This window comes from Rattus rattus, chromosome 14, assembly GCF_011064425.1.
Source record: "Rattus rattus isolate New Zealand chromosome 14, Rrattus_CSIRO_v1, whole genome shotgun sequence".
Taxonomy (NCBI): Eukaryota; Metazoa; Chordata; class Mammalia; order Rodentia; family Muridae; genus Rattus; species Rattus rattus.
Window position 1 is genome coordinate 20,504,764 of NC_046167.1, and position 25,102 is coordinate 20,529,865.

At 47.3% G+C, this 25,102-nt stretch overlaps 2 protein-coding genes across 3 annotated transcripts in view; one reads left to right on the top strand and one right to left on the bottom strand.

Annotated features, from left to right (window-relative positions):
• Positions 1-11,484, top strand: part of Pitrm1 (pitrilysin metallopeptidase 1) — a 31,090-nt gene extending 19,606 nt beyond the window's left edge. The window contains exons 17-27 of the mRNA XM_032884843.1: positions 1,186-1,306; positions 1,422-1,498; positions 1,727-1,892; positions 2,881-2,981; positions 5,613-5,733; positions 6,818-6,889; positions 7,499-7,611; positions 9,054-9,179; positions 10,150-10,295; positions 11,158-11,260; positions 11,383-11,484. Of these exons, the coding sequence (XP_032740734.1) occupies positions 1,186-1,306; positions 1,422-1,498; positions 1,727-1,892; positions 2,881-2,981; positions 5,613-5,733; positions 6,818-6,889; positions 7,499-7,611; positions 9,054-9,179; positions 10,150-10,295; positions 11,158-11,260; positions 11,383-11,476 (1,240 nt within the window). The 3' untranslated portion in view covers positions 11,477-11,484. The remainder of the gene's footprint in view (positions 1-1,185; positions 1,307-1,421; positions 1,499-1,726; positions 1,893-2,880; positions 2,982-5,612; positions 5,734-6,817; positions 6,890-7,498; positions 7,612-9,053; positions 9,180-10,149; positions 10,296-11,157; positions 11,261-11,382) is intronic.
• A 1,924-nt stretch (positions 11,485-13,408) lies between these two features.
• The window catches only part of Pfkp (phosphofructokinase, platelet), a 62,284-nt gene continuing 50,590 nt past the window's right edge, over positions 13,409-25,102 (bottom strand). The window contains exons 17-23 of one of the 2 annotated variants that reach the window (XM_032884845.1): positions 24,731-24,883; positions 20,223-20,387; positions 18,759-18,820; positions 18,239-18,350; positions 16,414-16,513; positions 14,332-14,434; positions 13,409-13,853 (exon numbers count right to left, since the gene is read on the bottom strand). In XM_032884845.1, coding sequence (XP_032740736.1) covers positions 13,712-13,853; positions 14,332-14,434; positions 16,414-16,513; positions 18,239-18,350; positions 18,759-18,820; positions 20,223-20,387; positions 24,731-24,883 — 837 coding nt within the window. In that variant the 3' untranslated portion in view covers positions 13,409-13,711. The remainder of the gene's footprint in view (positions 13,854-14,331; positions 14,435-16,413; positions 16,514-18,238; positions 18,351-18,758; positions 18,821-20,222; positions 20,388-24,730; positions 24,884-25,102) is intronic. The other variant, XM_032884844.1, reaches the window with a different exon arrangement.

Sequence of the window (25,102 nt, forward strand, 5' to 3'; positions counted from 1 at the left end):
GCACATCCATGCTTGTCATCGTGTGTGTGTGTGTGTGTGTGTGTGTGTGTGTGTGTGTGTGTGTGTGTGTCTGTGTCCTTTGTGTATTTGTGTTATGCCCTGTTACGCCCTTGTGATGGTAGTCATCTCCCAGGGAGTCATTTTGTTTCATAAACTTAGCGTCACAGTATGTACAAGCTATTTGCTCTCTTACAGTCATATTTTCTTATATAAATAATGTTACAATATTAATCTGTGGATGGATTATACTTATGAAGGCATCTGAACAGATAGATTGCCAAAGATCTTGAAGAAAGGGGAATATACCTAGTCAGGAAGTAGGAACAACTCAGTGTAAGGAGTAGCTACAATTTGAGGGATGTCTTTGCAGAGTTTGGTGGACTCCTCTGCTTCTCTCCCGAGCTAACTCTGCAGCGGCTGCTTTCCCCACAGCCCAGGGTGGGTACGGATAGTTTTGGAATCGTGCTTGGAGTTTTCCTTGACAGTGGTAAGCTGAGAGGAAGCAGCTGCCGAGTTCCCCTCCTCTTCTAGTACAATAAAGGGAACCAAGGCTGGGACATGGCCCAGCAGCCCTTGCTGCCACTGCTGAGGACTGGATTGCCGTGGAAAATGTCCCTGATCCTTGGGACATTCTGTCCCCAATCTCAACCTTTTTAGTAACTCCCACTTTTTGCACTTTTAAACCAGTTTTCAGGGCCCCTCTCAGTAGTCCTCTGGGCTCAGATTGATAATGCTTCTTCTAGACACATCAACACGCAGAATTTCTCAGATCCCTCCCACCCCGTTGCCAGATATTGGAGCAAATGAAGTCTGTGTGAACGTGTGTAGGAGGAAGAGAGTACTCAGGAAAGACGTACGAGCTAAAGGCTGGAAAAGCATGCTCAGCCTGTTGTCTTTACTAAGAGACAGTAGCTACTAAAGCGTTTGGCTAGGGTCCTGAGCACTGGACATGAGCTCCAAATGGAGAAACGGATTCGTACTTCTGTGAGAGGGCACGTGAGCTGTGTAGAGGGTTAATGCCAACAAATTCAAAGCTGCGCAGTGTACAGCAGGTACAGAGAGCTGTGGTTATGACTTAGCACACATACGTAACCTGTTGGAGGGTGTGGAAATGGTAGGCACAGCTGGTAGCTCGGGCATTACCTGGGTGGGCTCCCGTAACTCGGCTATCTTCTTGCTCTTCAGGCTGGGTTGTGGCATCCTCAACTACAGAGAGCAAGCTCAACAGATCGAGCTGAATACGGGAGGCATGACCGTCACCCCCCGTGTGCTCCCTGATGACTCGCAGCTGGACACCTACGAGCAGGTAGGCAGCCCATCATGCCCCATCATACTGTAGACAAAGGCTGGTTTCCAGGGTGTCCTCGTTCGTCATGGTACCCTAATTAATTTTTGTCTCGTGTCTTTCTTTGGGGATACAGGGTGTGTTATTTTCATCCCTCTGCCTGGAGCGGAACCTGCCAGACATGATGCATCTGTGGAGCGAAATATTTAACAAGTAACTTTACTCACACCATATATTAATAAATGGGGGTGTGGCATATCTAACTCTGAAATGCTCTGCCAAGTGATTTGTCTCACTTGTCAGATTCTAGTCTCGTTTTACTCGCAATTAATTCCAAAGCACATGGGATCATTTGAAAGATGCTGAGTTCCTCTGTGATAACTCCCCTGGGTGTCGGAGTGGAGCTGGGTCACTCTCTAAGCCTTCCCTCTCCTTTTGTAGCCCATGCTTTGAAGAAGAAGAGCACTTCAAAGTGTTGGTGAGGATGAGCGCTCAGGAGCTCTCCAACGGGATCCCAGACTCCGGGCATCTCTACGCAGCCCTCAGAGCAGGCAAGACACTCACGCCTGCAGGGGACTTGCAGGAGACCTTCAGTGGGATGGATCAGGTGGGCACCAGCAAGGCCACGTGCTGGTCCTAGATGAGCAAGGGTTCCGGGAGTTGGTAATGTTCTCCAGTCATACGTGATTTCACCTCAGAAAGCTAACCTTCTAGAAGCTGCCTTTGGTGGTTTGTGCTTAGATCCTAGTGCCAAAGAGGCCGAGACAGGCAGATCCCTGAGCATTGCTGGCTGGCCAGCCTAACCTGTTTGGGGAGTGCCAGGCCAGTGAGAGACAGTGTCTCTTTAAAAAGGTGGGCGGTTCCTGAGAAATGGAAGCTGAAGATGTCCTCTGGCCTACACACACACACACACACACACACACAGCCTTCATGGAGGAAAGTGTGTTTCCTTTCTTCCTTGTACTTCACAATCCTTCAGCTTCACCCAAGCTGGCAGTTAGCACACATGTACACACAAATCCAAGACACATCCAGTGGCCAGTCACGACCTGTGTTAGGGATGTCTGCTCTTCAGACCTGTCCAGAGAGGGGACAGACAACTGGAAACTATGAAATTACTGCTGACATGAAAATTACAAGGCGCCAAAACGATGTGCCGTGGAGACACACTTTTCTACAACTCTGCCAAACTCCAGAGCATCACAAATCGCACTCTGGCATTAGTTATTCTCCTGCTAGTCTGATAAATGTCGTAACCAAAGGCAATGTAAGGAAGAAGAGACCTTTAGCTCGTTCCCAAGGGATGGAGTCTATCCTGGAGGGAAAGGCATGGCATCATGAGGCAGAAGCAGAGACCGGTGTGTACAAGCTATTGGCTTTCTTATAGTCATATCTGCTTATTGTGACCCCTCTACTTCCTAGGAGCTCCATAGCCTCCCCAGACATCACCCTGACCTTCCGGGGATCAAGTGTTTAAATGAGTCTTAGGGGTGCTTTTCTCATCACAAGCGCCACAGCTGTCCTGTGAAGTCTCTGAACTGTGCAGTGTCTTGACTGTCGGTGTGGTCTGACTATGTCTGCCTCCTATGGTTCAGGTGAAGGTGATGAAGAGAATTGCGGAAATGACAGACATCAAGCCCATCCTGAGAAAACTACCCCGGATCAAGAAGTATCTACTAAACTGTGACAACATGAGGTGGGTGTCCCACCTGTCCCCAAACAGCTGTTAGGAGTCACACCATTTTGTCAAGTGTTATTTTGAGGTATTTTTCATTTGAAGATGAAATTACCTGAATTTATCTTTAAGAGAGAAAGTGTGTATCATTTGGGCGTTAGGTTACAGGATTCACTCTAGACTTTAGTGTGCCGAGAGAATGAAAAGAATTGCATTTTAACTTAGTAAACGTTGTATGAAGTGGAGAAGAAAGCAACTAATTAAGTTCTAGAACTGTGGGCTGGAGAGATGGCTCAGCGGTTAAGAGCACTGACTGCTTGGTTCAAATCCCAGCAACCACATAGTGGCTCACAACCATCTGTAATGGGATCTGATGCCCTCTTCTGGTGTGTCTGAAGACAGCAGTAGTGTAGTTTACTTCCTCCTGGAGGCAGGAGAAAGGGCCACAGGTGGGTACCCTCCTGGCTTGCTCAGCCTGCTGCTTCCTTATGGAACTCAGGACCACCAGCCCAGGATGGCACCACCCACAGTGGGCTGGGCCCTCCCCCATCAGTCACTGATTAAGGGAATGCCCTACAGCAGGATCTTACAACGCATTCTTCTCAGTTGAGGTTCCCTCTCAGAGAACTCTAGCGTGTTCGAGGTGATAGAAAACTAGCCAGGACAACGGAGGTCTTGAAACAGTTTGCACACATTACATTAGCTCTCTGCCCTCAGGCTCAGGCACACATGGAGATGAATTATCAGTAATTTACATGCAGTGCCTTGCTACCGCTAATACTGATTATTAGTGGATTGTGATTAGACAGTGCATAATCAAAGCTTCTGTTTTGCATAGATTACTGGTGCCTTTCTGTGGCAGTAAATAATAAAAAATGGTTTCTTTTATCCTGCACTAGTGCTGGCACTGTAGGGCCACTTGGCATCTGTGGGATATTTTCATCTCAATCAGCAAAGGGTCTCACCCACTAAGCTCCACCCCATCTCACACTGCCGACGGCTACTCTCTGAGCCCGGCAACAATCTCTCTACCCATCTAGTTCCCAAGGTGGGTCGCTGCCAGGCCAGTTTCAGACAGAGACTGCCTATTTCCCAGCTCTCTTAGTGCGGACTCAATTAAGTCGCCACAGGAAGGAACACACCACAACAGTAACCTCTGATCCAATTGATAAGATATAATTTGCCCATCTAGACAGCACAAAATCCTATACACACCCATCCCTTAAAAATAGTCATAACATCCTGTATCTTTGTGCAGAAAAAAACTTAACATCTGCCACCATGTTCTCCCAACTCCTTCTCTCGCTTTGGCTCTTTCTCTCCTTTCTAAAACTTTTCTCCACCCATCCTTCCTTCTTGTCCTATGATAGGCCTCCTTCTATCCTATACCTGCCTTCCTGCATAAAGACATCAACCTACACCTTTCTCCACTAACAGATGCCACAGGGCTGCTAGCTGGCAGGAATGGGGTCAGTGCTCCAGCCCTGGGTTTATGTGGGCCTGACTTGTACTTCCTTCCCCCTCTACCTAGGCCAGCTGAATTCAGTGCTTGCCCTTCTGCCCCAGGCTTCACCATAATTCCCCAGGCCAGCTTGGCCCAGCACTCACTCTCACATCCCAGGCTAACCTTTCCCAGTGTTCATTTTACACTACAGCACTTAACCTGTGCCCTGGGCTTGCTTCCTCCTGTGTTCGACTTCACATCCCAGACTAGCTTAGCCAGCACTCACTATAAAACCAAGACCAGCCTGGGCTACTTCATACCATAGACTGTCCTCTTCCTTCTCCATAAAACTCTTTTTGCAAGTTTCTCACAGGCAGTGAATTGATAATAAACACAAAGAGTAAGTATAGAGCTCATAGACAGTTAGCATGAGTTCAATAGTCACGGCTGTGAATTCAGTGCCCAAATCGGGAAATGTGCACACCATAAAACACTGCAGGATTCTCTGATGGCTGATCTTTGTGATTCTCTCCAGTTTGGAGGAATTTTGTAAAAGGATGTTTTAAAATATTTTCGGTACCTTAAGTTTCTGCTGTATGGGACTGGAGAGATGGCTCAGCAGTTAAGAGCATTTGCTGGCTCCTACAGAGGACTAGAGTTCAGTTCCCAGCACCCACATTGAACATCTCACAACTGCCTGTAACTCCAGCTTCAGAGAATCCACTGTCTTCTCCTGGCCTCCTGGGCAGGTACCTCCACATGTGGCCCACATGTAGACTCGTACACACACACACACACACACACACACACATTGTTTGTAATTCTCTACTTTAGCAGCAAGTATGTAGTTTCAGATTGTTGAATCTTTTAGGGATATTCATGTTTCTTTGTTTTAAATTTTCCACCCTTTATCATAAATCTGAAGGCATTTGTCGACGCTGTTAGCATTCTCTCTCTTCTTTCTTGCCCTTCTGGAAATCGCTGTGTTAACCGCTGTGTCGCAGTGATGTGTGGGTACAGAATGAGAGGGGCTGCACAATTGCCACATCTGCATCCCGTTTCATTTAACGGCTCTTCTGTATTTTATGACAAAGCAATGCTAATGACGTCACATCTTTGTGTCCTTCATACTCGGGTGTGATAAGTTCATAAAATGTAGGGGAGGGGATGGCTAGATGGTTTTACATGCACACGATTCTTCTCCGCAGATGCTCAGTGAATGCCACCCCTCAGCAGATGCCTCAGGCAGAGAAAGAGGTGGAAAACTTCCTTAGAAACGTCGGCCGAAGCAAAAAGGAACGGAAGCCTGTCCGCCCCCATATTGTCGAGGTAATGGAACCCAGGCATACCTCTCACTCTGACACGCGTCCTGATTCTCAGGCAGGCGGTAGATTAGAGGATTGAGTGACTTGCCCAGCATCACCGTACTTCAGTGAGTTCAGACCCTTGCTTTGGTCCCCCATCACACACTCTATGTTTTTGCTCACACGCAGTAGTAAGCTTTTTCCAATAGGGAAGAACAGAGTTTGGCGTGGGACTCGGTACCATTAACAAAGAGCCGGAAGCCTTGGTCTGATGACCTTGTCTCCTGCAGTTTGCTAGGGCCCCGAGTCCCACACAAGTTGGTGAAAGCCTTTCTCTGCGTCTCCTTTGTAGGATTTTATCCTAGCATCCAATGCCTATCAGCAGTGAGGTCACAGCTCCTTTGATCTGCAGACGTTTGTTTAGCTTTTGTTTTTTGAGTCTGAGTCCCTGGGAGCCCCTCTTGTCACAGCAGAAAGCTGTCACTTTGGAGCTCTTGTAGGAATTACTTTAGTGTCATCTGTGCCATGGTTTACACGTCCCTTCTCATTGGCCTTTTCACCACCCTAAGGACGGGAGAGCATACAGAGGTGACCTGCCGCTCTGTAGGACCCTCTGTCTAGAGCCTGTCTTGTCACCCCAACCTCATGCTTTGGAGGACACAGAGAGATGTATCTAGGTCATTGTTTTGTTATTGCTGGTACATTTATTTCTCTCTGTGTTCATATGTGTGTATATGTGTGTATATATGTGTATATGTGTATATATGTGTATGTGAAGGTCAGAGGACAACTTGTGGAATCAGTTATCTGTTTCCACCTTGTGGGTCCAGCCCTATTGAGTGCTGTCACACTGGGCCCGAAAGACACAGTTTTATGACTAGAAAGTACCACGGGGTGGGGGTGGGAGGATGAGGAGAGTGGTTAAAATACCTTAAGTTTGTACACAGGCTGTCTTCATTAACTATTTGAAAAACATGCTTAAGCTTCCATTACAATATGCAGCCAGTCTGCCTTGGCTAACCCGTGTAACTGTAACTTTATAATGTCTGTGTCTTAATAAATATTACAAGGAAGTGTCTCTTCACGCTTGGTTCCTTTTTTATTTTCAGAAACCCACACCCAGTGGCCCCAGTGGAGGTGCCCATGCCGATGGGTCCCAGATCATCAGAAAGTTGATAACAGTAAGTGACCTAGGCTGGGAGGCTTGCCATACACTCAAGCATTCTTCTAGTGGGACCATTCCAGGGCTGAACCACAGCCTTAGACCAGGGGGTGTGCTGTCCCTTGTCATTACCACCCTAAGCCTTCTTTTCTTGAGACAGCCCAGAATGGGGGCCCCATCCTTTCATAAGCCTCTGCTTATTAGGTCAAATGGTCTCATCACCGCTCGGTTTACACAATGTCGCATCTGATGATTACATGGCAGCGGCTGCCTCCAGTCAAACCATCATGTAACATCCCATAACATCCATGCCTCTCTACTCACAGGTTTCCACAGTTGTGATGCTTGACCTGGTCCTTCGCATGGTAGTTTCATGTGTTCATGGAAACTGGTGCACCATCTGAAACGCCTTTAATGTAATAGTAATTTCATTCTATTGCACCTTGCCAAATGGTGGAGTGTTTCTCATTAAAGCTTCCTAGTTTGTGAGGTTCTGCTCTTAGCAGTGGCCTCACTAGTGACTCCCATAGAGAAGTTGATGCCGGGATGCTGCCGCCTGCGTTTACGACCTGAGGGCTACATTGGGTTGAGCGTCCTGGTCTGACCTGTAGCCCTCTCTGCCCCTTAGGACCCCACCTTCAAGCCGTGCCAGATGAAGACACATTTCGTGCTGCCCTTCCCTGTGAATTACGTTGGCGAGTGTGTCAGAACCGTCCCCTATGCCGATCCAGATCATGCCAGGTAGGTGGAGGGCGGGGGGGGTGGGGGGGAGGGTGGGGGAGGAATGCATCCCCCTGTCACAGCTGGACTTGAGTGAAACGGTTGGTCCAGTTTGCTAGAAGGTAGAAAAGGGACAGGTTGGGGAGATGGCTCTGTAAAAATTAAGGATCTTCTGTCTAAAGAATGGCCATGGTAGCTGAACTTTCACTCCAAATGACTGAGCTTACTACTAGCATACACCAATTAAAAGGAAAAGAGTGGAGAGCAATCAGTTGACCACAGAATATCCAATCCTGCACTTACAATATCCAGCCGAAGTGACTGGGTGTGCTACTGCAGAAGCTGTCAGCTAGAGTCCAGGTTCAAAGTCTCAGCCATGTTTCCCCCTTGAGTGAGGGGCTTCTGGCTTCTGGAAATGGCTTGTCTTCCACTGTTCTCAGGGCACAGTGTTTGTCATCACCCTTGGGCCCTTCTCTTTTCTCCTTGTCATGGCACCACGGGGCCAGCCTGCCCCAGAACATAAAGTCTTCAAGGACACTCAAGATAAATACGCTCGAGTCTGAAACAAGGGAGCTCACCCTGTACACAGTCAGCGCTCAGAAAGCACACACAGTACATGACCTGATTCGATTTATAATACAGAGACTAAGAGGGGAAGATACCATTGATTTCTGAAGCGCGTGCACACACACGCACACACACGCACACACACGCACACACACGCACACACACACACACACACACACACACCTACCTTTGTCCCTGCTGTGACAAGACAGTAACAACTTCGGAAGAGAGGTTTATTCTTGTTCACACTTGGAAGCTACATTTTTGCAGGATGAGGAAACCTTGGCAGGAGGATCATGAAACCACACATAGTGAGTCCACAGCCAGGAAGTGGGGAGCAATTGCTGCTGGTGCTCAACTCGCACTCCACTCTGTACACAGTCTGGGACCCAAGTTCATGGGATGGTGCAGCCCACATTCAGTCCTTCCCGTGAGGTTGGCAGTCGCTGTTAGCCACTCAGGACGGATGGTGTGCAGTGTGCGAGAGCTGCAGGGACATTTTGAAAGTGGCAGATAAGAGGCACATAGACAGTGTACCTCAGGGGTCCTGCGGAGAGACAGACCCACAAGGGAGGAGGACAGGCTGTCCTGAAGCCCTGAGGCAGCAGCCGGCTTCATGGATGCATCTCTGAAAGCAAGGTCTGCAAATTAGGGTCCGTTCCAGATGCCTCTGAGGAGTGGTCGGACTCCATGCTCCGCTGCCACCTCAGAAGCTTAGAAAGGCCCTGGGTGATGGAGCGGAAGTCAGTGCTTAGAATAGGGCAACTGTACACGGCCTTACACCTTAGCTGGACTTTCTTTTCCTTTCCAGCTCTGTACCCCACCCCTAGGCTTTGGTTTTCATAGTAGGCTTCCTGTGCGCCATGCTCTTTCTAACTTGGTTTCTCTCTCTTCAGCCTTAAGATCCTTGCCCGTTTAATGACAGCTAAATTCTTGCATACGGAAATTCGAGAAAAGGGGGGTGCTTATGGTGGAGGTGCTAAAGTCACCCACACCGGGATCTTCACGCTCTACTCTTACAGGTGAGTTTCTGAGTTAACATGTGTCCCATGTGAGAGCGCCCACATTCCAGCTGCTGGCTCTGTTCTCTCAGAATGTCAGCACGCTCTGCCAATGTTAGCACAGCAAAGGGTACAGCTGCTCTTTATTTGGCCCCCATCTAGAGCAACTAGCCATAGCCAGCTGTATCTTTCCTGTCTTGCTGCAAGGAACAGACACAGTTGTGTTGTAGTCTTGTCTATATTAGACAAAATTCTAACCTGATAATCAGCCTGCTTTGCTGGAATGCAGTCAGAATGGTTTCTGAACTTACTTCTATGGTGGGAACGAAATTGAGATACAGTTCTGTTGGATTTCATAGAGGGAGACTGTTGCCCTTTTCTGTAAATGGTTAGTTCCTGAGCCACTATTGAATTCTTGTACACCGATGTGTTAAGAGCACCACCTGCCACCAATCTTTCTCCTTGTCCTGACTGTACCATAGAACTGCGCTTTAAACAGGGAGGGTCCCATGGACACATCTTCAGTTCCTTGATCATGAGCCTAAAGAACGAAGAGGAGCTTTGTCTTAGACACAAGAAAGTACTCCAAGCTCCCTGCACCCCCCCACCTCATCCCACCTCCAGCTAACTTCTAGATTATCCTGGGTCCATCTAAGGAAGTAAGGGACTAATTTAATGTGTGTCTTCTCCATGGCCCTTCTTTACTGTCTTAGGGGGTCCTGACACCCCCTCCATCCACTAGACTTCCTTTACAGATGAAGTCACAGTCTAGCAGTGAGGTGAATTGCAGTATTAAATAAATACAGAGAGCGTGTTGTGGGGCTTCCTGAGTCAGATTTAAATTGCTCCAGAGAGCGAGCTCTGTCATTGGGTTATGTAGAGTATAGACTATCAGAGGGGAAAAAAAATAACTGTTAAATCTACATGATTACCATAGATTGTTTCCCCTTATGATATAATGCTTCTGTATTGATTCTATTGGGTTTCCCAGGGATCCAAACTCCATAGAAACACTACAGTCTTTTGGGAAGGCTATAGACTGGGCTAAATCTGGAAAGTTCACACAGCAGGACATTGATGAAGCCAAGCTTTCCGTTTTCTCCGCTGTGGATTCTCCTGTTGCTCCATCGGATAAAGGTACGTTGAGTTCTGGAAACCTGGGTGCATAGTTTCCCCAGGCAGAATTCCATACAGTATTCTAAGTCACCCGTCTCTGTGCTCACATGCATGAAACATGGTAGCCACTATGTTGTTCTGTTTCCTCCCATCTCTCTGTCCTATGTAACGTGATATCTACACCTGAAGGCTGGAACATTGACGTTGCAGCTTCTTGTGGACTGGAGAGATAGCTCCATTACTAAAATTCTTGTTAAGCAAAAGGTCCAACCTTGGTTGAATCCATGTAAAAAGCCAGGCACAGTGGTAGGTGCTTTTTAATCCCAGCCCTGGGATGGTGAGAACAGGCAGAACCTTGAGCTCTGCAGTAGCCAGATGACCCAGCTTGGTGAGCTCCAGGCCAGTGAGGGAGACCTTGTCTCAAAAAACAAGATGGGTGGAGCTAGGTATGTACATGGCTCATCAACTAAGAGTGGCTGTTGCTCTTGTAAATCTGAGTTCGGATCTCAGCACCTGAATCTGGCAGCTAACACCCACTTGTGACTCTAGCTCCAAAGGGATCTGATAGCTAGTTTGGGTGAAGGAACGTATTTTGACACAGCACAAGCCTGGCCACATCCTTAGTCAGTGCTGCTTCAGTTTGATATGGTAACCTCCACACGTGACCTATACTGAGTCTCCATCTGTGCTCTGAAAAAGGGAGCTATAATGAATGGGTCAGGTCCTGTTTTGCAGAGGAGGATGTCAGGTTTGATCTGTCTTGCCCGTGCAGACCTCTAGGTTGAAGAGCATACCCTAAAGTGACAGGAGTGTCCCTGCTGTCCTTTGAGCAGAGGCTCCTATGCAGCCTGCTCCCCAGTCATACCTGTGCTTTAACTTTTAGGAATGGACCACTTCCTGTACGGCCTCTCCGATGAGATGAAGCAGGCATACCGGGAACAGCTCTTTGCTGTCACCCATGACAAGCTGACCTCTGTGAGCCATAAGTGAGTGTGTGCTCTGGCTTCCTGTGTGGGCTGGGGGTAGGGTAACTCAGGATGATGAAGGCTTCCTGTTGACCACTAATGCTTCAAATAGAAAACAGTCCAACGTGCCTTCTCCTTTGCAGATACCTCGGCATCGGGAAGAGCACGCACGGCCTGGCTATTCTGGGACCAGAGAACTCAAAAATCGCCAAAGACCCATCATGGATCATAAGATGAATATCTTTTTTTTTTTTTTTTTTTTTTTTTTTTTTTTTTTTTTTTTTCGAGCTGGGGACCGAACCTAGGGCCTTGGGCTTGCTAGGCAAGCGCTCTACCACTGAGCTAAATCCCCAACCCCTGATGAATATCTTTGAATATATGTAAGAAGTCAGATGCTCTTAAAAACTGAGCCTCTGAGCTAGATTTAATGTAGATGGATCCCAAGAGTTACTGGTTTCTTTGATCCAAAAGCCATTTTCATATGAAAATCCAACCAAAGGTATTTACTGACTGGCAAGTTGGGCAAAAACGCTTAAGGACATACTGTTACCATGAAGAAATTCATTAATCATGCATTAAATGACAACAGTGAGCAAATTAAGCTTCTGAAACATTCTGAAACATTACTAATAAAAATATTTATTTTAAAAATAAAAGCCAACTCCAACCTACCTGGGCTTTAGTCATTATTCCAAACAGTAATTTACTACATTAGAATTAATGTCTAGGCCTTTAAGAAACATGACTTAGCAGCTAAAAAGCACTTGCCGCTCTTGCAGGAGACCAGGTCTGGGTTATTATCTTCCAAATAGCAGCTCACAGCCCTCTGAAACCACAGTTTCCAGGGATCCTATGGGCACTGCCTGCATCTGGCAAACATGCATGGAGGCCAGACATGTGTGTGTGTGGTGTCACACTGCAGGCCTGAAGGAAGCAGGGTGTGAACGCTGAGTCACGCGGAGCTGCCCAGAGAGCCTCCACGAGGGCTTGTTAAGTTAATGTTACCTCAAGCTTTTGCCCTCTGTCTCTACTGAGACAGGAAGAAAACTGAGTGTCTGTTTTATTTATCCTCAAACACAACTGACATTTAGTCATCCCTTTTCTCTGTAAACATTTCCTCGTGTCTGCTGCAAGGATGTTCCAGAGGATGCCTTTAGGCGGAAGTGAGAAGACACTAGTGACAAGAGGCAGGGATGCTTTGACCTACAGACAACTCATCAGGCTGGAGCGTTGTGGGGTGGAGTGGATAGGCTTTTGCCAAGGACCCCATCATTTACCCTAAACAGTGAGTTGAAAAATCTTCCAGAGGGTGAAAAACCCAGCACCCTGGCTGCTTTTGAAGAGGCTGAAACCGGATTGTCCTTCGAAACCTTGGCAGCTTTGTCGTACAACTAAGGCTGAAATTGAGAATCACTAGCTCAGAGCTGTGCTTTTAAAATCCTGTATGTGATCTGATTGGAAAAAAAATCATAAACCTAGCACGGAGTAGAGAAGTAGAGGCGGAAGGATCCCTGTGAGCTCAAGGTTGTCTGGTCTACCAAAACAATGCTAGGCTACCCCTGTAGTAACTAAAATCATAGACTGGGAGTTAATAATCTTCTCTCAGGTATGATCATCGGTGTTAAGGCCAAGTAAGCACCATACTTCGGTCTCAGGCCAGTGTTTGTGTGCGAGATGGTGGTTGGAGGTGCAGATGAGACAGAAAAGATAATCTGCATATATATGCATGTGGAGGCTAGAAGACTCCATCAGACATCACCCACCATGTTTTGTTTTTCCGAAACAGGTTCCCTCACTGGCCTGGAGTCACTAAGCAGACTAGGATGGCTGCCCACACTCGAGAGATCTGCCTGTCTCTGCTAGTGCATGTCCATGAGGTTCCAACTCAGGTTCCCTGACCCATCCCCCTTCCATAGATTTTCAGTATAGCCACATAGGAGTTCCATGCTGACTAAATGACACATAGCTGGTGGCTAACACTGTGCCATCTTTCTCCTCCTCTTATGACTTTGCATTTGCAGGGTCCCTATCTACACCTGTCCCTGGAGCATCTAAGGAGACTTTGCTAACCCCTGTCCACAAAACTGCTGAGGAAACCTTTGGTGGCATGGGAAAAAAATCATCTTGAGGTTTCAGACGCCTAACTTAAAACAATAAACGAGTACCATGGGAGTTGTAACCAAATGTTTAATCCCACAAGATACACACATGGTAAAGCACAAGACAGTAGTACCCGGTACAGTAGAAAACTGACACGTGATCAATCGCGCGAGGCTGGGTTTCATGTCTTAGGGTCTGTTGCGTCAATGGTTATAGCAAGTGATGCTCTCTGATTATTACCGCTGACAATACTCGGCCAACAATTCTTGCATAGAGTGCTGATAAATAACTATGTTACAAAGAGGGGTGGTCCCTGGAGAACATTACAGGCTTCCCTAGGTAAGTGTGCAGGTCAGAGGATGGCATATTTAATCAGATGGCTGATAGTTCTTCGTGGTTTTGCACTGGCTCCAGCTTGCCTGCGTCGGACATGTCATAGCTTGCCTCATACTTTGCCAAGATCTTCATGATCGGCCGCAGTTTCAGCCACCACTGTTGCTTGGGGATACGGTGCCTGTCAGGAAGAAAAGTCAGCTGTCAAATATGTCTGCTGGAAAACAACTGACTACTACAGACCGCCGAGCACTGAATAGTCTCGCCAGAAAACTGGCTTTTGTGGTGCAGTCACCTAAATGTATCTGGTATAAGGTGCCTCTTTTTCATTTCAAGACAAAGTAGCCTAGGGTGGCCTTAAATCGGAAAGAAAATTTTCAGCTGGTGAAGCAACTGCTGGGATGACAGGTATGCACCACCATATCAAGTGTAGTGTATGTGTGTGTGTGTGTGTGTGTGTGTGTGTGTGTGTGTGTGTGTGTGTGTGTGTGTGTGTGTGTGTGTGTGTTTAGCTTCAGAAAAGCTCATGTTACCTAAAGCAGCTCAACAGTGAGTCCCTTGCAGTACCCAGGGTGGTACTGGAGCTCTTTCCCCCAAAGCTCCTATTTCCCCTTCCTCCTAGTGATGAGATTCAGATAAACATCATGGCATCGACTTACTCAAAGTCAGTAGCATTCCTTAGCTCTGCCACTGGTTTAAACAGGAGGTCTCTCTTCTGAATTCCCAGGACACAAATGGAATCATCACTAACAAATTTTTTCCCTGTGAAAGTAAAGAAAGAAATCTAAGAACTAGTCAACATACTGAATAAGCATATAAAACTGTGTAGGAGGGCCAGCACAGTGAAGGGAGAGAGACCATCAGAGAACAATCCCATGCACAGAGGAAAGAACTGCAGCTCTTCAGAGTCCTGAGGGGTCCTAGCTCTGTGCAAAGCCCACTCGGGATGTGGATTATGCCCGAGAAACCACTGTCCCATCTATTGAGGAGACTTTTAACTGACCGGCGTCTTTCCCAGTCTGCCAGCATGTGGTGTAGACAAATTGTAAAGAGGAGGAAAAGCCAGAGCTGGGACTTTGATGAAAATAGTAAAAGGTCAATTGGAACTATTTATATCTCTTTTGTAGGGTGGCCCTTTTGTAAGCCTCCTGGTAGACATCTCACAGGTCGATTCTGAGGAAAACACACCCAGTAGGACTGAGAAAGAAGGCTGAGGCAAGGAGAGGGGACCAAAAAGCCGGGCCCAAATAGCCATTGTGAAGAGGCAGTGCGATAGGCCTCAAGAGGGAATGGTATAAAGAGTTTTGTGCATATTTGTTGTAGTTTCTTGAAGCACGAATGGATTCATTTAGCACTCACTTCTTTCCACAAAGGAAGCTGGAGGTTTGCACAGGAAGGGTCTACCCGAAACCTAAACTGCTGTCTAAGATAGACTGACGGACGTACCCTCTAAGATAGACGGACGGAAGTACCCTCTAAGATAGACGGACGGAAGTACCCTCTAAGATAGACGGACGGACGTACCCGCTAAGATAGACTGACGGACATACCCTCTGAGATAGACTGACGGACGTACCCTCTGAGATAGACTGACGACGACGTACCCTCTAAGATAGACTGACGGACGTACCCTCTAAGATAGACTGACGGACGTAGACTGACGGACGTACCCTCTGAGATAGACTGATGGACGTACCCGCTAAGATAGACTGACGGACATACCCTCTGAGATAGACGGACGGACGTACCCTCTCAGATAGACTGACGGAAGTACCCTGCTTCAATTTCACACTTGACCCTGCTGTCTGACAAAGACAATACCAGTGGGGGAAACAGATGGCAGATGTTTCCCGTCACTGAAACAAATGGCCTGCCCCCCAAAGAACTGCCACATGTGGGAAGTCTGGGTATCAGTCCTGGGCCAGGTGGAGGAAAGGGAAGCAGCGCACCTAAGAGTGAACGCAGGACCTCTGAGACTGGCTCGGCGCCTCAGCCGAGCCTACGGCTGTGGTTGGTATTAAGTGGTAGGTATTGGGTGAGGGAGACCCAGACCCCACAGCACATGCTGAGTCAGCAAAGTTGGAAACACATGAGGGTCAGTTGGTCATCATGCTCCTCATCAAGGTGTTCAGAAGTTCACCATGGCCTTCCCTTCATAGAAAGCTGAGCTAGACTATATATCTGAGGAGGTATTAACTTGTCACGACATTCTAGAAGAAATCATGGGAATGGGCTGTCATCAAATCCTAAGGTTACCTCTGGAGGAGGGAGCAAGAAATATTGAAGAAAGACAATGTTTAAGGTTTGAAGAAGGAAAACAGGACACAGCCCTGCGAAATCAATTGTACATATCCCCTGCCCCTATGTAACTTGCCTACGAATCAAACCAATGAACAAGTGTTAGCCTAAGTGTGAGGGCCTTGAACGAGCTTCGTGACACCACAGAAATAAAAGCTCTATTTTACAGTCTTGCTAATGACAAGCATTATGTGCCAGGCAATCTCCTAGCTAACAAGAATGCTAGCAAACAACTTGTCACCCATCACTAGCAGTAGAAATAAAACAGTTCTATTAATTATGCTTAATTATAACCTCTGGACATCATAAATGGTGGTCAGTATTCAGTCAAGGAGAAAGAGCATGGTATGCCAGACCTCTCAATGGCAGACTTAAAGAAGGAAAAACACCATAGCTCTCAGTGAGGTGCTGAGGTACATTTCCCATCCCCAATCCCCTCCTACCTGTGCCGTGGGAGCCCTTCAGTTTGGCCGAGATCCACTCCATAGCTTTGGCAGATATTTTGGTTCCAAAGTTTCTGTCGAATGGAGAAGGTGCTCCCCCCTGTGGTTGGCAAGTTATATGACATGTAAGTCACATGGCAATCACCTGATACTTTAAAAAAAGAGCCCAATGAAAAAAATACCAAAGCTTAATAAGATGCTGTGGTCTGCAAACCCACAAACATGGTTTGGTTTTGTATATCTAGGTCAGGAGGGAAGCAGGCCTGTAAATCCTGGAGCCTGACCTACATAACCTTGAGGTGTTCTCAACAAGAGAGCTGTTATTCTTTGTGTTGCGGTCTCTATTTGTGTCTCTGTGTGGTACAAGCGTGTGAATGTGTAGATGTGCTCTCCTGTGTATACGCGTGCAAAGGGCAGAGCATCACGTCAGATACTATGGCTTCCTAACACCTGGCTTCAGGCGGGTTCTCTCACAATTAGAAGCTCCCCATTTAGCCCAGGCTGCCTGTCCTGCTAGTTTCCGGGATCTGTCTATGTCACCCCCCAGTAGTGGTATCACAGGCATGGGCGGCCATGCCTGGCTTACTCTGTGGGTTCTGGAGAGTCAAATTCTGATCCTCATTCTTGCAGAGTGAGGGCTGTTTACCCACTGAGCCATCTTCCCAGCCCATTTCTAAGACCAGGGATGAATCACAACTTCTTTTACTGATAAAAATCTGTGGACTCACAAAAATGAGCATATACAGATTTCTACTCACATTAACTTCAGGAATTCATGAGCCCTTCAGATATAAAGTTAGGGCCTCCTAGTTTAAAAGTTCCCTGAAATGGGCATCTTTGCTGACTAGCAAAATAGCTATCAATGAGCTCTAAACTGGATTGAAATTCTTCTAGATTGAGTAGTGTGAGAGAGCAAGTGTGGGTGATTCCACATATCAACCTTGGGCCTCCACATGCATGCACTCGCGCACACACACACACACACACACACACACACACACACACACACACACGCACACATACATCACACAAATACACACAAATGGATGAAGATTAAAAGTTCCCTACACTGCACAAAGGCCAACAAATACACAAAAATGGGGCCACTGTCCCCTGAGCTGACCTCCAGCCTTGTGACCTGGGCGTGCTCCCTTGACAGAAAGGGAGAGTAGAAAGAAAAGCAGGGAAGATATTGAATAGAAATGCCCCTGTTCTGGAGGCAGAGAAGTGGTTTTATTTTCCCAAATGATCTTCATTTGGTGAAAGGGTCAAATGAATACTACTGTCCAGAACTCCACCTTCAAAATTACTAAATGCTGATATTTAACTCGACAAAGGTATCAGAGGTTTTCCAATGACCAGTTTGGGGGTGGAGCTTGTGTCAGACGACTTGGAGAAAACAGGTTATTGTGAAAGCTCATTTGTTGTCTCTTAGCCCAGCCCCCAGACTCACCTCATGATTCCCCTAGACCTCCAGACCAAAGCTATTCAAAGCGACCGGCTGCCTCCCACTCCTACCCCCATGCCTTTCCTGCTGAGGCTGGCTCTAACCCCTTAAACTGTCAGCCAGCATAAATCCTTCTTCCGTTATGTTGCTTTTGGTCAGCTTGTCTGGTCACCGGCAGGAGAAAAGCATCTAAGTACTTCCCATAAACCCCGTGTCACAGACTATAAGGACTCCTGAAGGTGATGACATTCCATACGACTGAAAAGTCTGCACACTTGCAATAGCTTCAGAATTAATCTATGCTCACTTCCCACAGACTGGCACCATTCTGAGGAGGGCCCTGGAACCCCCTCAGAGATCACGGAGACCTTGGCCTACCTGCTGCATGTGGCCTAGCACGTTCTTCCTGCAGTCAAACACTCCTTTCCCTTCCTCTGAGTAGAGCTGGTAGATGAAGTCCGTGGTGTAATTTACACTGCAGTTTTCATTTCTGAAACAGATGTGAAGACGTCAGGTTTACTGGGCTGTGGAGATGGGCCGAGGGCTTTCTGGAGGACAGCTCCAGCCAGCCAGTCCGCCTCAAGGCTTGAGGCGCAAGCGCCACGTGAACTTCCTCATCACTGCTTCTACCCTGACTCTCTACGTTCCCCTTTCCTCATAAAAAGGTCAGGGGGCATGAGGAAATGAGGCGTCTTGAAAATAACCATGAAGTCTACAGACTTATATAGAGCAGAAGTAAAGTGCAGAAGGTTGTCCGTTGCTTAAAGAAGACCTGTGCTTCTTTAGCATCCACAGAATCAGTGGCAAAGGAAAGATCCCACTGGGGTTCAAATTGTATGGCAACTTCTGTTCCAGGAACTTACACCTAAAATGGAAGAATGGGAACCCTTTCGCTTACCTGAGGACAAGGCCCCTCTGGATGCTGGTCTTCATTTTCTCCGTCAAGTGCATGACGTTGGACTAGAAAAGATTGTTTTATTAGTCGGTCAGACAGTACCCTTATTCAGACAGTACCTACGATAACACAACGTATGCTAGAATGCAGCATCTTGTATACACACAGTCAGCAGTTTTTAAACGTCTTGGGGTGGGTGTCACAGTGCACAAGAGTGCAGTAGTTGAGAAAAAGGATGGTAAGATTAGTAAACTAGATAAACACAGAATGCGTAAGAGGTGTGGCTACGCTACTGGGTATATTTATTGGTAAATGAATACTGCCCCACCTCCAACTAGGTTTCCCTTTTTAAAATACTCTACACATTGGCATAATCCACACATTTTGTTTTTAACATTCATGACTGTGATTGTGAGTGCTCACTGTCAACCTGGCACAACCTGTAAACACTAAGGAGAGTCTCTGTGTTATCTAGATTAGGCTGGGTGTGTGGGCATGGGTATGGGGGATTCCCTTGATTATGTTAATTGTGGTGGGAGAAGCACCCATTGTGGGTGGCACCATTCCCTAGGAAGGATATTCTCAACTATAAGCAGGGGATACTAAGCTGAGCACTAACACTCATGCATGTTTTCTCTATGTGGTCTTGACTACATGTGACATGCAGCATCAGGTTCCAGCTGTGCTGACTTCCATTAGACCGTAACCTGGAAATAAGCCCTTTCTCCCTTAAGTTGCTGTGCCCTGGATGTTTGATCATAACAATGGGGAGCAAAAGTAGGACAATGGCAATATTTCAAAAGGCCTGGGGACACTGTCTGAAACACCAGGCCCCATTATATAAGTATCTTTAAGTGATTTATATCAGACACTGGGAAAGCATTTCATATGAAACACAAATACATACACATACATAAACAGAGTGTGTGTGAGTAGATGAGAGAAACTGTGTGTGTGTGTGTGTGTGTGTGTGTGTGTGTGTGTTGACTCCTAAGAGCAATGGCTGGTCTTGCAGAGGACCCAGCTTCTGTTCTCAACACCCATGTGATGGTTTACAACCATCCTTAATTCCAGTTCAAGGATCTGTCACCCTCTTCTGGCCCCTAAGGGTATGCACATATATAGATACTCACAAAATACTCATATATACAAAAGAAAAATAAACAAATCAATCAACACACACACACACACACACACACACACACACACACACACACACACACACACGAAGGGCCCTCAGCCCCACCTAGTCATGGTCACTTATCCAAAGAGCTCCTAAGACTTAAGTACAAGCATCTGGATCTAAAGATGGCAACTGAAAAATGAACAGCTTGCAATGTTCTGTAACACCATCTCCAGCCTTCAAAAACTAATGGGGAGTTGTTAGTAAACACGGTTCTTTATTCAGTACTGCTGAGTGAAGTGCTCTGGGAGCCAAGCGTGCGTGCCATGCATCCATTGACATACCTGCAAATCTCGGATATCAAATTGTTCTTCAAAGATGTAGGCAGCATCGGCTCCCGCTGCAAGTCCCCCCATGTTGGCCAGGTAGCCACAGTATCCGCCCATGGTCTCAATGATGAACACCCGGCGCTTGGTCCCACTGGCTGACTGTTTAATGCGGTCGCACGTCTAGTTACAGACACAGAGATCCATCATTTGAATCCAGGACCTTGGCTAGTGCCACATGTGCACGAGCCCAGGGCCTGTACCCGCCACAAACTGCAGCACATTCCCTCCACCAAACCTGTGTGCGCGTGCGTGGTGCAGAAGCAAGCATTGGCTACAGAGAGGCACGGTGGCAAAACTGCTCAGGTGTAGCCTGTCAGAGTCTCTGCAATTACCAGAGGTGGGGCCCCGGCTAGGCTATTACCCTGGAGACTAGTCACTCAAGTTAGCTCACTACCTGTGCTATTCGACTGTGTCCTTGCTGGGAGGATTTTTGCAAGTCGATATTTAGCTGGTGTGAATTTGTATTTCTATGGAAATGTTGGTTATCCAACTTCCTCTTTGCTACCTTTACTTTTCTGATGTTTCATTGTGAAAACCTCTTTGTGATGTTGGGATGGTTTTGTTTACCTTGGGTATATCCTTGGGTCTTTCATAAAAGATACCTCTGTCCAAAGAGAACAGCTTCTTAGACAAAGGCATACAGAGAGCCACTCTCATACTGAAATGCACTGCCAACCATTCTCCAAAAGGACCCAGGTTCAGGATGGAGGACAGCTGAAAACTGCCCCCACCCCACCCCCATGCCCCCAACCTTCCACCCCCCCCCACACACCTGGCAGCAGTGCACCTACCCATCCTTTCCCCCGACGTCAGTGAAAGCCTTCTTCCTCATTCTTAGCATGTGTTCCATTCCGGGGAAACTGAGGTCCACACATACAGTCCAAACCTGATGGAGCCTTGGCTTCTTCAAAACCCCTCAGCACAGCTTGTAAAGTATGCCTCAAAGCCTTCCTTCCTTCCTATGGGATGCAGAGCCCTGCCCGTCTCCAGCACCCTGTCTGGCTCCCAGCTCCACATGCTGTCCTAGCTCAGAGATCCTGCTCTCTTGAGCCTCCATGGACCCTCACACAGTGGTCTCCAGGCACAGGGAAGAAGACTCAAGAGGTAGGTATTCCATTCATACTCCCTGGCACTCCTCATACATCTTGAGGTGGGAGTATTTTGGATCACCTAAGAGAGTCTTGGGTCATCGTGTCATTGTGAAGTGGGCAAAAGAAGCCAGGGCACGGAAACTCCACAAAGCTACTACATGAAGGAATGGAACAAAAGACTTTTTGCCAGTTGAGAGGAAGCAACAGAGGCTGGGGTCATGGCCTGCCAGGGACAGGTGTGGAGATTAGAAGATTCAGGGACAGCCTCTCTCTTAGAGCTCACACCTTGACTTCAGTTCCCTGACTTCTGCCCCTCACAGCTGTAAGCAAATGGCTGCTAGGTTAATACCAAGGATACAGCCATCTATCACAACTGTAAGAAACTCACTCGGGCTCTTTCCTGCTCTCTTATCTGCAACCTGTGACCCAGTTAGAAAGTCATTTCCTCAGGAAGACACTATGTGACCTCCAGGACTGGACAGTCCCTCTTGTGGGGGCTCTCGTGACTCTGTGTCCTCTCTTCACCCCAGTACGTCTTCCTGTAAAGTGTGCTTATTAGATTTGAATATTTCCTCTCCAGATTAAAGTCCTTGGAGGAGAGGAGCCCTGGGACAGGTACTACAGTACTACACCAAAACCTGTGGGCTTTGGTGGGTGGGAAGCCTTGGTTTCTCTAGGCAGAGATGTAACAAAGGAAGAGGGGGATCCATGTTGTACCAAACATCTCTCTGTGGCACTCAGGTATTGAAAGGGTCACTGTGTGGTCTTTGTTACAGAGCCACGCTACAAGTGAAGGAAGACTGCATTATCAGCACAGAAGGCTATGCTGAGGTGGGGTGCCCGGTTTCGTGAGGGGAGCAAAACCACACAAGTTAATGTCCCACTTTAATCTTTCCCAAATACCCATCCCATTGCTCACTAATCCATAAAACCACGCTGTGGTTGCTTAGTGATTCAAGGATATTACTAAGAAAGAAGCCTTCGGTCCCCAGGACTGTTAATACAGATCTCTAAGCTCTGATCTCAACGGGTTGCTGAAGAGACATAAATGAACTGCTTAGACTAAACCTGATATGGAACAAGAGTCCAGGATAAACAACAGGGGTTTGGAATGGTCTGCTCTTGCCTGGAGCTTACAGACGCTCCTCCTCGATGCTCTCTCATTACCCAGACTGCACCTGAAGATTTCAATCAGCTCCTTCTGAAAATAGTAAGCCATCCTTGCCTTGACTCACTCAATCACTAAAAGTAGTACTGATGTGGAAACAGCCAGAACAGCAAGGCCATCTGCGACATGCGGGTGCCACACGGAGGGGCGTCCCTGACTTCTGGCCAAGAGAGCGACCATTTAGGGCTCATGTGTCGTATGCTACAACAACTGCCTCATAGGCAAGTTCATCGAGCTCCAAGGGCATAGGGCGGTGATTCTCTGGGGGAGGCCTCTGAGAGGAATGCTGCTGGAAGAATTTCAAGCCATGGTTCAATCATCGTGGCCAGACCACTACACACACACACACACACACACACACACACACACACACACGTCTTTGAAAAGACATATGTGAAAGGTGAGATGGTAAGGTGGAGTCTGTCACAGGGCTAGATCTTTTTCTGAGGGATAGTAACAGACTTTATACGAATGAATGTGGGAATAATCATATCGTATGAACAAGACAAGAGGTTCCCTTCTCTCTTTGCCCCTGACCCCGTAACTGGTATCCCTTCAGAGTGCTTGCTGAAGCGCTCGGGTGGGCAGATAGGGAAGGAACTGGGCAGTATAGGCAGAGGGAATCCTGTCCTATTGTGTGCTGCCAGAGACAAGGGACTGATCCTCATTTCCCTGTCAGTGGGGCCAATGTGGTTCCAGCCAGTGTCTCAGCCAGAAGGCTGAAAAACATGTTGGTTCACCTAGGACTTCCACCTGTGCCATCGCCTGTCAACCATGATGTTAGAGGACTGTGTCTGGGCCCTAAGGCATATGGTGACACGGGTTCATTCTATAGGCTTCTTTGGGATTCTATTTAACAGGCAAAAGCATTAAACTCCAGCGAGGGTGATTAGGGGTCAGGGGAGCTTCCACATTGCTTAGGAACTAAACCCACAAACAGGTAACAAGGGACAGACCTAGAGTGTGTTAATCTATTTAATAGTCCCATGATAAGATTTTAATGGAAAATTCGGATGCTTGGTCCAACTGGGCACCTCACCCTTTTTCCTGCCAAGTAATTTAACTTAGAGGGATGAACTTGGGATATAAGGAATCTCTCCAACGTTTAAAACTCACTGTGAACTCTAAAGCAGGAGTTCTCAACATCTCTAACTCCACAATGCTTTAATAGATTTCCTCGTGTTATGGTGACTTAAAATTATTCCCTTACTACCTTATAGCTGTAATTTTGCTACTGTTATGAACGATAACATAAATATCTGATATACAGAATATCTGATACGTGACCCAGCCTGGTTGGGAACCACTGCTCTGCTCTAGCGCCAGCTTAGGTACAAACATCTTAAGTAAGAGGTCAGCTTGTTGCCTTTGGGTGAGGGTGGAAGGAACTGAGCATGGTAAGAAGTCAACTTATATAATGCCTGACCATCATCTGTTCTATTATTAGATAACCACTACCTGCAGCAATGGCCTTTAGGCTAGTAGACATCCACCTGTCTCAGTGCATTCACTTCATTACCTGTGTTACAATGTAGACACCAGTACCACACTGGTCATGCTGGTCCACCTCCCCAGACAGTTTGCAGCGGGTGAAATCACCTTCCTCTCAGAGAGTGACTTTGTCTCCTGGAAAGCCTCTCATCTCTCCAGGATGTCACTGTAAGCCTCAGGCTTACAGCACTTGCGTTAACCACACTTAGTCAGTGGATTCTTACACCTACTTACAGGAGGGTAGCTTGGTCCGATCCTTGGTGCACACTCCTGACACTTGCTCTCTAGCCCCCCCTTCCCCCACATCACCACTCTAACAATGGGACTTGGGACAGAAGCAGCTGACCTTAAGAGATGTGATGTCCTCAGCTCTCCTGTTCAGATGGTACAGAAACGCTATGGAGAGAAACCTGCATGGAGCATTTTATGGTGAGTTAGAAAAAGATAAGGATTCTCACCATGAGAAACTAGGAAACGCTATCCTATCACCGAAGGTATGGCCAAGCGGTAAAGATGGGTTTTGGCTTATTCCCTCTGAAAAAAGACATGAAAGGGTGTCTTTTTCAGCTTAGAAGCTGTCTGACCTTAACAGTTAAGGTCAGACAGGTGAAGGTTAAAGACTACGAGTTGAGAGTTTGAGCTGTCAGGAGGGCTAAGCGCAGAAGAAAAACCCCATTCGGGCAAAGATAGAATTGAAGCAGAAGATCTCTTACCTGGACAACCACATTCAGGCTAGTATCAGAACCAATACTTATGTCTGTGCCTGGGACATCATTGCTAATGGTGGCAGCCAAGACACATATTGGGATGCAAAACTCATCATGACTGTTTCGAGCCTCAGAGAGCAGCACGGCACTGTGAAAACCCTGAAGCAACAGGGCCATGGCAGTTAGCAGGGTACTGGTACATCACCTGCCAAATCACTGAGCGTGGGCAGTACCTCCAGGGATGTGACAGGGAGGGGACCAAGTAACCAGCAGGAAGTTGGTCCACATGGGTGAGCAGAGCCCATGAGAGTCTAGAATTGGCATCTGAGCAGGTGCAGGGCATGCGCCATGTATTCCCAGGTCACTGGCTGCATCCCT